The sequence below is a fragment of the Trachypithecus francoisi genome, unplaced genomic scaffold, assembly GCF_009764315.1.
Source record: "Trachypithecus francoisi isolate TF-2019V2 unplaced genomic scaffold, Tfra_2.0 Lachesis_group6, whole genome shotgun sequence".
In the NCBI taxonomy this organism is placed as follows: Eukaryota; Metazoa; Chordata; class Mammalia; order Primates; family Cercopithecidae; genus Trachypithecus; species Trachypithecus francoisi.
Genome location: NW_022681471.1, coordinates 101,654,654 through 101,666,798, shown reverse-complemented (window position 1 = coordinate 101,666,798; position 12,145 = coordinate 101,654,654). Strand labels below are relative to the sequence as shown.

Below are 12,145 nucleotides of genomic sequence, written 5' to 3'. Positions count from 1 at the left end.
ACAGAGATCACATGCTTCACAAGGTAATAAAATATCACAAGACAAATGGAGGCAGGGTGAGATCATAGGACCAGGGCAAAACTAAAAATGCTAATGAAGTTGTGGACACGCATTTTCATTGATAACATCTTATCAGGAGACAGGGTTTGAGAGCAGACAACTGGTCTGACCAAAATTTATTAGGTGGGAATTTCCTCATCCTAATAAGCATGGGAGCACTACAGGAGACTGGGCTTATTTCATCCCTTATCTACAACCATAAAACAGACATTCCCAGAGCGGCCGTTTCAGAGACCTACCCCTAGAATGCATTCTCTTTCTCAGGGCTGTCCCTTGCTGAGAAAAAGAATTCAGCTATGTTTCTCCTATTTGCTTTTGAAAGAAAAGAAATATGGCTCTGTTCTGCTGAGCTCTCAGGCAGCCAAACCTAATGATTATCTCCCTTGTTCCCTGAATATCACTGTTATCCTGTTCTTTTTTCAAGGTGCCCAGATTTCGTATTGTTTAAACAATTTGTGCAGTTAATGCAATCATCACAGGGTCCTGAGGCAACATACATCTGCAGCTTACAATGATGATGGGATTAAGAGATTAAAGACAGGCATAGGAAATCACAAGAGTATTGATTGGGGAAGTGATCAATGTCCATGAAATCTTCACAATTTATGTTCAGAGATTTCAGTAAAGACAGGCATAAGAAATTATAAAAGTATTAATTTGGGGAACTAATAAATGTCCATGAAATCTTCACAATTTATGTTCTTCTGCCATGGCTTCAGCCGCTCCCTCCATTCAGGGTCCGTGACTTCCCGCAACAGGGTTGGATAAATTACTCTTCAAGCTAATTCAGTCAACTTCAGACCTCTTTGAGAAAACAGTTCTATAAATCATTGTTTGAGATTTTTTCTGACTCCAGGAGGACTTCTAGCAGTCTCCTTCTCCAGCAAACTATCAGGCCTATAGTTTAGCTTGTATCTTTGTTGATCTACCAGTCTCCATCCAGGTGTATTTCACCACAACTGGCAATGTTTCTGAGAGCACACTTTCACTTGAATTTCTCCACACATTATTGAAAATGAAATCAGTACTTTGGGAAGCGATTAGGAGCTATTCATTTTAAAGCCTGCTTCTCTCCTCAGGGAAAATATCTGATCCATGACTCTAGAGCTGGAGATGGGGACAATGGTGCACTTTTTCTTCAACAAACCCTCCATTTTCAGAGCTGAGTGCTAGGCGGGCAAGGGGGCAAAATAGCCTCTGGATTTTTTCACTTGCTTCTCTCAGTATGGAACTACCACCTTACAAACTGGGAAAGGGCCACTGGCGTTTCAGTATTTTCAGCAGTGCCACACTCATGTGAGAGCTTCGGTCCATGAGTGGATGCTGGGTAGAAGAAAGGAGCTTCTCACTGTCTCTCAACTGCACTTACCCAGACCTAGCCTCAGCAACATGCACTGAGGTGAAAATAAATATTGATGTCCCATGCCTCCCAGAAACATCGGCCTCCAAATGGGAGCCAGGGGAAGGAAGAGCCCTATGTTCTTGGCAAAAACAGTCTGAAACAAAGTTTCTTTTCTGTTGAGCTTGAAAGGAAGAAGGAGATAGAGTTCTTGGTTCAAATTCTACAGAGTACTGGTTTTCTTATTATATTTTAGTTGATTTTGTTTAAAGATTTTTCTTAATTTGTTGTATGCCCTTTGAACCATCTCCAGAGAATTTCAAAGTGTTTTTTTTGGGGGGTTTCTTTGTTTGTTTGTTTTGTTTTTACTCATTTTCTTGGGGTGAGAGTCCAAGGATCTCTCGTGGTGTCAGACTTAATGTTTGTCTTAAATATTATTTTATCTGTTATTAAGATAGCCACTCCAGCTCCTTTTTTATTACTATTTTCATGGTATTCCTTTTTAAATCTTTTTAATCCCAATTGGTTTGTGTTTTTGAACCCAATGTTTCTCTCTTTCTTTATCCATCTTGTCAGTCTTTCCTGTTTGATTGAAGTGTTCAGTCTGTTACATATAACTCAATCTGTAATCTAGTAGAATTTGTCTGTCACTTTTATATTTCCTTTATATATCACTACTGCCTTTGTTCATCTGTTTATCTGTTACTGCCTGAGTTTTTTAACAGTTATTTTGTATACCATTTTATTTCCTTTTAGTTTCTTTTAGTTTATGATTTTCTAATTGTTTTCTTAATAGTTACCCTGAGGATTACAATCAGCATCTAATATAAAACACTCTAACTCAGACTAATACTAACTGAATTTCAATATAATTCAGAAACTTTGTATCTGCAATGTATCTCTTTTTCCTAGCCTTTCCCTAGTGTTATTATACCAATTTCATCTTAATGCATTATAAGCCCATAGAGCAGTTTTATATTTATTGTCCTACTCTAGTTTATTTTAAATGAGAAAGGCAATATGAAGAGTTGAAACAAAAATTTATAGCTTGTTTTTAAATATATATTTACCATTGTAGTCACCTTTCTTCATGCCTTTTATTACCTCATGTGGTTTTGATTAATTTCTTGTGTCCTTTTATCTCAGCTGGAATATTTGTTGTGCCACAGTTCTGCTAGTAATGATTTGTTTTAGGTTTTGTTTACTTTGGAATATCTTTTCTCCTTCATTTTTGAAGGACAGTTTTTTTGTTTTCTTCTTTTTTTTTTTTTTTATTATTTTTTTGAAGGAGAGTTTTTTCTTTATACATTGTACTTCATCAACTCTATTTCTTGCAGTGTACTGAATACATAATCCTATTGTCTTCTGTCTTCCAGCATTTCAGATGGAAAGTTAGCTGTTAATCATATTAAGGAGCCACTGTAGGCACTGAGTCAATTTTGTATTGCTACTTACAAGATTGTCTGTATCTTAGCCTTTCAACTGTTTAATTATTATTATCTATATGTGGATTGCCTTGAGTTTATCCTACAAAGTGTTCTTTGTGCTTCTTAGATGTGTAAATTAATGCTTTTCATCAAATTTTAGAAGTATTCAGTCTTTATTTTTAAAATGTTTTTTTCCTCTTTCTCTCTCTCTCTTGTCTTTTGGAAATTCCCATTAGAGTTATGTTGGTGTCCCACAGGCATCTGGATCTCTGTTATTTTTCTTTATTATTTTTTCTTCCTGTTCCTCAAAATAAATAATATCAGTTGACATATTTTAAATGCACTGCTTTTTTTTTTCTTTTGCCATACCAAACCTGCTGTTGAGCCCCTCTAGTAATTTTTAGTTTCAGGGATGTTATTTTTCAATTCTAGAATTTCTAATTGGTTCTTTTGTATCATTTCTGTATCTTTAATTGATATTGTCTATTCGGTGACACATCATTGTATCCCATATGCAGGATCTGTGACATATTTTGGGGATCAGGCAAGTTAGTTTAATCCAATACATGGACATATTTTCCCCCATATGTTCTTCTCATGTTTCATCAGGCTTTTGTTTGACCCAACTTCTGTAGCAATCTCACACATAATTGCTGTGGATTTATTTCAGCAAACATCCTGGTGTGATAGGTGTTCTCCCTTAAGTCAGGTCAAATAAAAACAAATACGTTACAAATTAAGGCTTGAAATTTTCCAGGAAGCAGCAAGACAGGTTAGATCATAACAATGCTCAGGAATAAGACTTTTTTGAAGAAGTCCAATGTCAGTCTTTCCCTCCTTCATGTTGTAAGCTACAGATTTTTACAACTTCCTTGGGTGCAAGCCTGCTGCAGAGCTGTCAAAAGGAGGATGGGAGTTACAACACACAAGTTACAATGCAACAAACTCCACTGTTCTTGCCAAAGTTTGGCAGTTTATCTTGGATAAACACTACTCCTGAGATTGTTGCATGCCTTTCTGTATTTACCAGTGTTCTGAAAAAGTTAATTTTCACAACTCTTACCAGTGTTTTTTGTTGCTTATATAGAGGGATAAATGTATGATGGTTCTAATGTTGTAATTCTCTGCCTTTCTTTCATTGGTTGTCTAGTTTTATAATTTGAAAAATATTTTATGTTTTAGCTTAGGCTCTTGCTTCTCAAAGTGTTATCCTTGGATCAGTAGCACCAACATCACCTGGGAGCTTGCTAGAAAGACAAAATTTCAGGCCCACTTCAATCCAATTGAGTCAGAATTTGCATTTAATAACATCTCCAGAAGATTTGTTTTTATATTAATATTAGAATCATGTTGTTCTAGGTCAGCAGGTTTCAAAGTTTAATAAATGGGTGAGGCCAGGCGTGGTGGCTCATGCGTGTAATCCCAGCACTTTGGGAGGCCAAGGCAGATGGATCACGAGGTCAGGAGTTCAAGACCAGCCTGGCCAACATGGTGAAACCCAGTCTCTACAAAAATTCAAAAAAATTAGCTGGGCATGGTGGAATGCGCCTGTAATCCCAGTTACTCGGGAGGCTGAGGTGGAAGAATTGCTTGAACTCGGGAGACTGAGGTTGCAGTGAGCCAAGATCATGCCATTACACTCCAGCCTGGGTGACAGAGTGAGACTCCGTCTCAAAAAATAATAATTATTATAATTATAATTATAATAAATGAGTGAACTATATTAAAAGCATCTTAAGAACTTGTTTTAAATAAAGATTTCTGGAACCCATTCCAGACCTGCTTAGAATTCATATAGGTAGAACTTTGGAAATCTGCATTTTGAACAAAATTTAAGTAATTATTATGCAGATTGAAGTGTGAGAGCTGCTGATTTAGAAACTGCAGTTATCAAGTAGGATTATTCTTTTTTCATTTAACAGGTAGTTCATATTGTGTTTTTGCAGTTAATATTTATATATATTTTAAGAAAACATGTTCTTTGTATTTAAGCAGGGATGATTCAGACACATGTAGATTGCTATTTTAACTCAAAATGGTATATGCACTGTGTATAAAATATGATATTTATTATGTTGGGCTAGTCATTTTATTTGTGTGTCAATTCAATGATCCTTGTGACTACTTTTTAGCCAGAACAGGTTATCACCAAAATAAATTTCTCCAATTAGTTACCTTGGATGTATAGAAACATAAATAATGTTGGAATATTCTTCTGCCTCATAATTTTATGAAATTTAGATGAGAATTTAGTAGCTGACTTTAAATTTAAATTACTCTCTGGAGAGGAATTCTTCTTTATATATTTGCCTAATTGTATCTTAGTAATAATATAGGTGAATCTGGTAGTCAGACAGATGTTTCACAAAGTTAACAATTTACATTTTACTACATTTAATTTCATCTGTTTAAACATTTTTAGTATTTAATATTCACATAATTCTTTACAATTCTTATATGAAAGCATCAGAAATATCAATTTAAAACAATAGGACAGAATCTGATGTTGGCATTAGTTCAACCACTGTGGAAAGCAGTTTGGAGATTTCTCAAAGAACTTAAAATAGAGTTACCGTTTGATCCAGCAATCCCAATAGTGGATATATACCCAACGATCAACAAATCATTCTACCAGAAATACAGATGCACTCATATGTTCATTGCAGCACTATTCACAGTAGGAAAGACATGGAATCAACCTAGGTGCCCATCAATGGTGGATTGGATAAAGAAAACGTGGTACATATGCACCATGGAATACTCTGCAGCCATAAAAATGAAGGAGATCATGTTCTTTGCAGCAACATGAAAGCAACTAGAGGCCATCATCCTAAGAGAATTGGTGCAGAAACTGAAAACCAATTACCTCATGTCCTCATTTATAAGTGGGAGCCAAACATTGGGTACACATGGACATAGAGAGGGGAACAGTAGACACTGGCAACTACTAGAGGGAAGAGAGATGGAGGAGGCAAGGACTACAATAATACCTATTGGGTACTACGCTCACTATCTGGGTAATGAAATCAATTATATGCCAAACCTCAGCATCATGCAATATGCCAACCCTGCACATGAATTCTGAATATAAAATAAAAGTTGAACATTTTTAAAATAATAAAATAAAAAATAAAAGTTTGACTAAAGAAAAAATAGAATAAGAAAAATAATAAGTTTTAGGATATAGGAAAGTGTTGCATTTTAGTTTATATACACGTGCAGACGTGTGTGTTTGTGTGTGTGTGTATTATCAAGACTAAAACTTTTTATTTATTGCTAGCCTAGTTTTTCTCAAAAAGCTAGGATTTGGGGATCTCAATAACTGTTATATAATAAAAGGGGTTTCTTTTGATAAATCAAGTTTAGATATTTTATTCTTAACAATATTTGACACAATCTGTTCACTTCTGAACGTAGAATTAGCCATTCACGACATGAATTTCCATGACATCTTTAATTTACTGCTAGAGCATCATTTATATACTATTCTTACCCTATGATGTGAGCAGCCTAGGGCAAAAATTTTTGTGTTTCCAGAACCTCATGTCCTACAAGTAAGAAACAAATGTCTCTATAACCGTTTCTTGAATATATGAGCATTGTCGTATAGGAAGACTTTCCGTTGCTGTGTAATTTCAGAAGATGGCATAATTATTAATGTACTGACTGACTAGCTACCCACATCTCATGTCCACTCCTGAAAGAAACATTTTTCTTTCATCAAAATAGGTTTAGAAATTATGAAACGTGGCTGGGCGCGGTGGCTCATGCCTGTAATCCCAGCACTTTGGGAGGCCAAGGCGGGCAGATCATGAGTTCAGGAGATCGAGACCATCCTGGCGAACACGGTGAAACCCCGTCTCTACTAAAAATACAAAAAAATTAGCCAGACGTTGTGGCAGGCGCCTGTAGTCCCAGCTTCTAGGGAGGCTGAGGCAGGAGAATGGCGTGAACCCGGAAGGCAGCGGAGCTTGCAGTGAGCGGAGATCTGGCCACTGCACTCCAGCCTGGGTGACAGAGTGAGACTCCATCTCAAAAACAAACAAAAAAAGAAATTATGAAACGTGTACAGCTCTGGTGATGTGTAAGACCAGTGTGGTATTTCCTCTTTGTTTCTGGAATATAATTTGACCAGTCACTTATCTTCTAAATGTCCTTGCTACGAGAATTCAGTGCTGCCATTCCATATAAAAAGATACTATGTTTCACATATTTCCATTCCTGATCTTTCCCTTCTTTCTAACATATATCTTCTGAGTTGCAGAATGAAAGCACGTGGATTTTTTAAACTGTAGTTTATTCTGATTCTAAGGATATTTTATGAATGATGGGAAAAAATTTATCACATATCTGAATTTTGTTGCAATAAATTAAAAATAATTATTTCTTCATTTATTCCAGTGTTATTTTGGTGGAATCCTCAACATTTGTCTCTTCGCCATCAAAGTTAACTGAATCCAGGCAATACCCAAAACATGAGTAAGTGTCTATATTTTGTACTCATAAGTATCTGAGAAAAAGTTTTGAGAAATAAGTGGTCAAGGAAACTAGTTATATAATTACACAATAGTTTTCGTTTATTCAAAATGTTTTATTTACCTAATTCACACTCATATATTACTAGATTCATGTGCATAAAAACTGAATAATATGAACTTGATTAAATATAGTAGATTTTCATGATTTGTGGTAGTTATGTTCTATGAAATTGCTACAGCTATATTTGTGAATACTGAACCATTATTCCAAGAAGAAACACATATGATCATACAGATTATAATAGTAAATTCTAAAAATAACCCATCATGGAAGATTCTATTTTCTTTTTTTTACAAAATGAAAACAAGGTTCAGAAGTGTCAGATGACTTTCCCGACACTGCCCCAATAAAAGGCATCAGAGAAGGTATTCAAACCCTGTCCACTAGGCCTGAGTGTCTTGCATTACTCTGCACTGCCCACTGTTGTCTCTACCTCTTCTCATCTCTATACTTGTATAAGGATTGAAATAAGAAGGCCCCTTGTCACCTTGTTTGACCTCAGCTGCGAATTGGTGCAACCAGTGACAAGAACTTTTCACCACTCTGTGCGTGTCCTTTAACACCATGAAAGCACTACAAGTATAGATTTTGGGGTTACAAATACATTTTAGGAAATAGGTGGATTTGCAAATACGGAATTCATGGATAATGAGGATTGACAGTGTTTAAACTTGTTCTACCTACTTTATGAGGGCTATATTTAGTTTATAAAGACATTTGCTGAATAAAGAAACAGGATTTTTAAAAAATTGATTGTTTTATGTTGTTCCTCTGTTTTACACTATAGAATCACTATATAAATTTAAGTACACTGAAGAACAATGTTATCACATTGAAGACAGTTAGGTAGAGGGAAAATAATGTAGGTGTCTATTAATGAAATGCATGCCTATGTTGATCATTACTACTATGTTTTTAGTTTAACACCCTTGTTTGTCTTTGTATAGTGCTTGACAGCATCAATATCATCCTTTTAGATCCAAAAATATATCAAGAGGCAAGAATTTGACAATTTAAATGACAGGAATTCCCAGTGTCATCAGAAACCATTAAAGTGCTTGTGCAGATCTTGCTAAGATTAAAATGAGTACAGGTCTTTTATTTTTTTTTTCAAAAATGATTTGTGTTTAACTTAACACTTTTGGGAGATTATATGGGCTGCATACATTATGAGATGTTTGATTCCTTCAATGGTTATTCTGTGAGAAAAGTTTTCAAGAAGAGACCATTTTTGTCTCACTGAATTTGTTTTATTAAATGCCAGTGTAATGCTTACCTAGGGCTTTTGAAGTCTTACTTTCATATTTTGCTTTAGTGAACAATAAAATATGAATTGATGTATTGAACTATAAGGTAGCGTTAAAGATACCAAAAGAATAAGAGGATTGTAGGTATTTTATGTTAATTCGTTGTAGATATGAAATTCCAGTTTTACTGAAGTATTGCTAAAAACACTTCTGTAAACAGTTCTCTCTAGATTTTTATCTTTTCAGCCCCTTGATTCTTCTTGATTAAGTGGCTGCTTTGTGATTGTAGATTTTGCCTGAATGGACTTGAAATAACTTCTTCACATTAACTGTATAAAATTTATAGTATCATATGGTAAATTAGAGTCCGATCTTGAAGTGACACTGTAGGTATCTGTGAGTATAAATAACACAAAATTGAATCAGTGTAATGAAGAGAAAAATTGAGTATACTTTCAGGATTTGGAATACAAAATATGATTTCTGTATCTCAAATTTATCACTTTTTTTAATATAATATTCTGGAATGAGTTTGATTAGATCCAGAGTTCTGGGATTATTGAAGCCATGGAATCTAAAGCTACAAGTAAGATTTTCTTTTCTGTGGTATGCTCCCCAAATCAAAAAGAAAATAGAACAAACAATTATAAAAGCATTTATGATTTAATTTTTCTAGGAAAGGAAACCTTGGAAGTACTCATCCCAAGTAATTACCAATTTAGCATGAATATAGCTTAAGAAGTGTGTCTGTCATGGTCCCAAGCATTATTGATCATTCTTTCTCATTAGTGTCATACATTTTATTTATAATGCTACACTTCCTTAGTTCTTCTCTCAAGCCTTTCTGTGATGAAAAACAAAACAAAACAACAACAGCCAATAAAAACTTAAAGATGCTGAGACATTGAGTGTTGGGTCAGAGAGAACATTGATCCCAAATAGAGCAGTCAGGCTCATGCAGATTAACTCTCCAAGGATAACTCAGAGTCATACATTTAAAATACTGAGGATTTACTCACGTGTACCCCTGTGAAGACTGTCTCCTAAATCAAAGGCAAGAGCAATTCTTATAAAGGCAAAAGCCACAAAGTTTCTCAAGGAAGAGGGCTTGTCAATTAGTGCAGGCTGTTGGTTTATCATTTAGGGACTGGCATGAGATGATGGCTGAGGCCCAAATCCGTATGTGGAATTGAGATAAAGTAGTCTTAAGTTCCCACAAAAAGTTGTTTTTCTGACAATTCTAAAGAGAAGAAGTTACGATGGCTCCTTCATCTGGAATTCTGCCTGCATCCTGTGTAACACCTTCAGACTCTAGATCATGTAGCACGAAAGTCTGTATTCCGTTTCTGAGGGATCAGCTAAATTACCCAGAGCTCCGACAATCAAATCCACTTCTTAGGCAATGGAAAGGAAGATGCACAAGGATAAAAGTGTGCCCTTTTTCTATTAGGGAAGTTTTCCAGAAATACCACACAGCACTTCTGTTTGTAGCTCATTGGCCAGATTTTAATTAAATGACCAAACTGGCTGGAAGAAAGACTGGGAAACCTCCTTTCTCCATACACATCTAAATAAAATTAGGTTTTTGTCAGTGAGGAAAAAAGGAAAATGATTATTGGGGTAGTTAACCAAGTCTCCACCATGAAGGGACACAAAGATTTTTATCCCCAAGTAGCACAAAATAATCTAATATTTCATCAATCTGGCTTCTTTGGCATAATGAGGCATTTCTATCTTTAAATATGTCTTAATAAAATAATACTTAGTAGTGTTACACATTACTTTTAAAAGCTTTTTATTGTTTGTCTTCAAGAGATTTCCATATACAAACTGAAATTTAATAACATGTATTTTAAATCATGACCAGAATGAAAGTCCACAGTAGTGCCTCTATGATATATGGTCTCAATAAAATCCTAGTCTAATCTCTATGTTTAATCAGCATGGTAGCAAGTAAAGCAAGAAAATGTTTTTAAAAAACTCCATGAATGAACTGAATTTTTAAAAGAGGTTTTCTCAAATGTTCCTGTTTTCCTCTACTTAGGCACATGGTAATATCGCACTTCTCCACCAATGTGGAATTTATGTGTCAACATATAGCCTATTTGGCCAGTGATATGTGAGGAGAAGTGCTGTATGTTATTTCCAATTGGTAGCTTTAAGAACCTGTGAGAAATGTTTCATGTTCCCTTCTCTTGCCATAACTATTATTGAAACACATATAGAAAGGAGCCTCCTGGTCAGGCATGTGGCTCACGCCTGTAATCCCAGCACTTTGGGAGGCCGAGGTGGACGGATCACTTGAGCTCAGGAGTTCAAGACCAGCCTGGGCAACATGGTGAAACCCTGTCTCTACTAAAAATACAAAAATTAGCTGAACATAGTGGCGGGTGCCTGTCATCCCAGCTACTTGGTAGGCTGAGGCATGAGAATCATTTATGCCTGAGTGGCAGAGGTTGCAGTGAGATGAGATTGCACCACTGCACTCCAGCCTAGGTGACAGAGTGAGACCCTATTCAAAAAGGTAAAAATAAAGAAGAAAGGAGCCTCCTTCACCAAGGATCCCTGAGTGTACCCTCCACCTTGATAGACATGTAGCATTAGCAAGAAATAAACTATTGTGCTAATCCATTGATATATGAGGTTGTATGTTATTGCAGCATGACCTAGCCTATGTTACTAACCGATACTCCACCTCAGGTTCACATCAGCTAATATCTCTCCAAATAATACATTTTGTCTTCTTAAGTGAGTAGTAAAGTATGAAATAGTAAGCATTGTTAAACTGGCTTTAAAATAATTATAGACTCTTCTATTTAAAAAGCCTCCATGAGCTGCTCTTTGTAAGCAACCAGATACATATATTATAAAATAACCATTTGGAACCACATGAATGATAAAACTTTATATTCATCACGCATTTTACTTGTGGGGACATGATCCATGAGCATAATGAGAGCATTTAGTAAGTTCTTATTCTAATGAAACCCAAAGGAATTTTCAGGAAAGTATCAGTGTAGGCAACTGATTTTAGCCAAACCTTGAAATTAATGAATGGAACAGCTGGGCTCAGAAATGAGTACTTTGTCAATTATTTCTAATGGTTATAAGACCTGCTGTGTTTTTTTTTTTCCAGCAGTATTGAGTTATTTAATCATTCAACAAATTTTTATTAAGTGACAACTCAGGCACTGGAAAAGCATAAAGATAAATAAGTCACATGTCTGGCCCTCGAGGAACCAGTCACCAAGCAGAAAACAAAAATCCCTGCCAGTGGAGGAAGTTTTACAGGGAAGAAAGTATTTGTTATTACTAGATGAAAAAAATATTCTATGATCTGATTGCTTAAGAATATTGCTATCTAGATATTATGGAGAATTTCATGGAAGAGAAGACATTTTAAAAGAAGTATTTTGGTGTTTTCTCTTATTATAAACAAATCGTGATCTGAAATATGAGTAAGATTTTCATGGCCAGAATCTAGAGAAGGAGGAGAACTTCCTATGAGCATAGGAACATGGGTGGAGGGAATT

At 35.5% G+C, this 12,145-nt stretch overlaps 1 protein-coding gene across 1 annotated transcript in view; it reads left to right on the top strand.

The window, feature by feature from the left end:
• CFAP47 (cilia and flagella associated protein 47) overlaps nucleotides 1–12,145 on the top strand; it is a 480,485-nt gene that overhangs the window by 246,918 nt on the left and 221,422 nt on the right. The window contains 1 exon segment of the mRNA XM_033201412.1: nucleotides 7,228–7,305. Within this exon segment, the coding sequence (XP_033057303.1) occupies nucleotides 7,228–7,305 (78 nt within the window).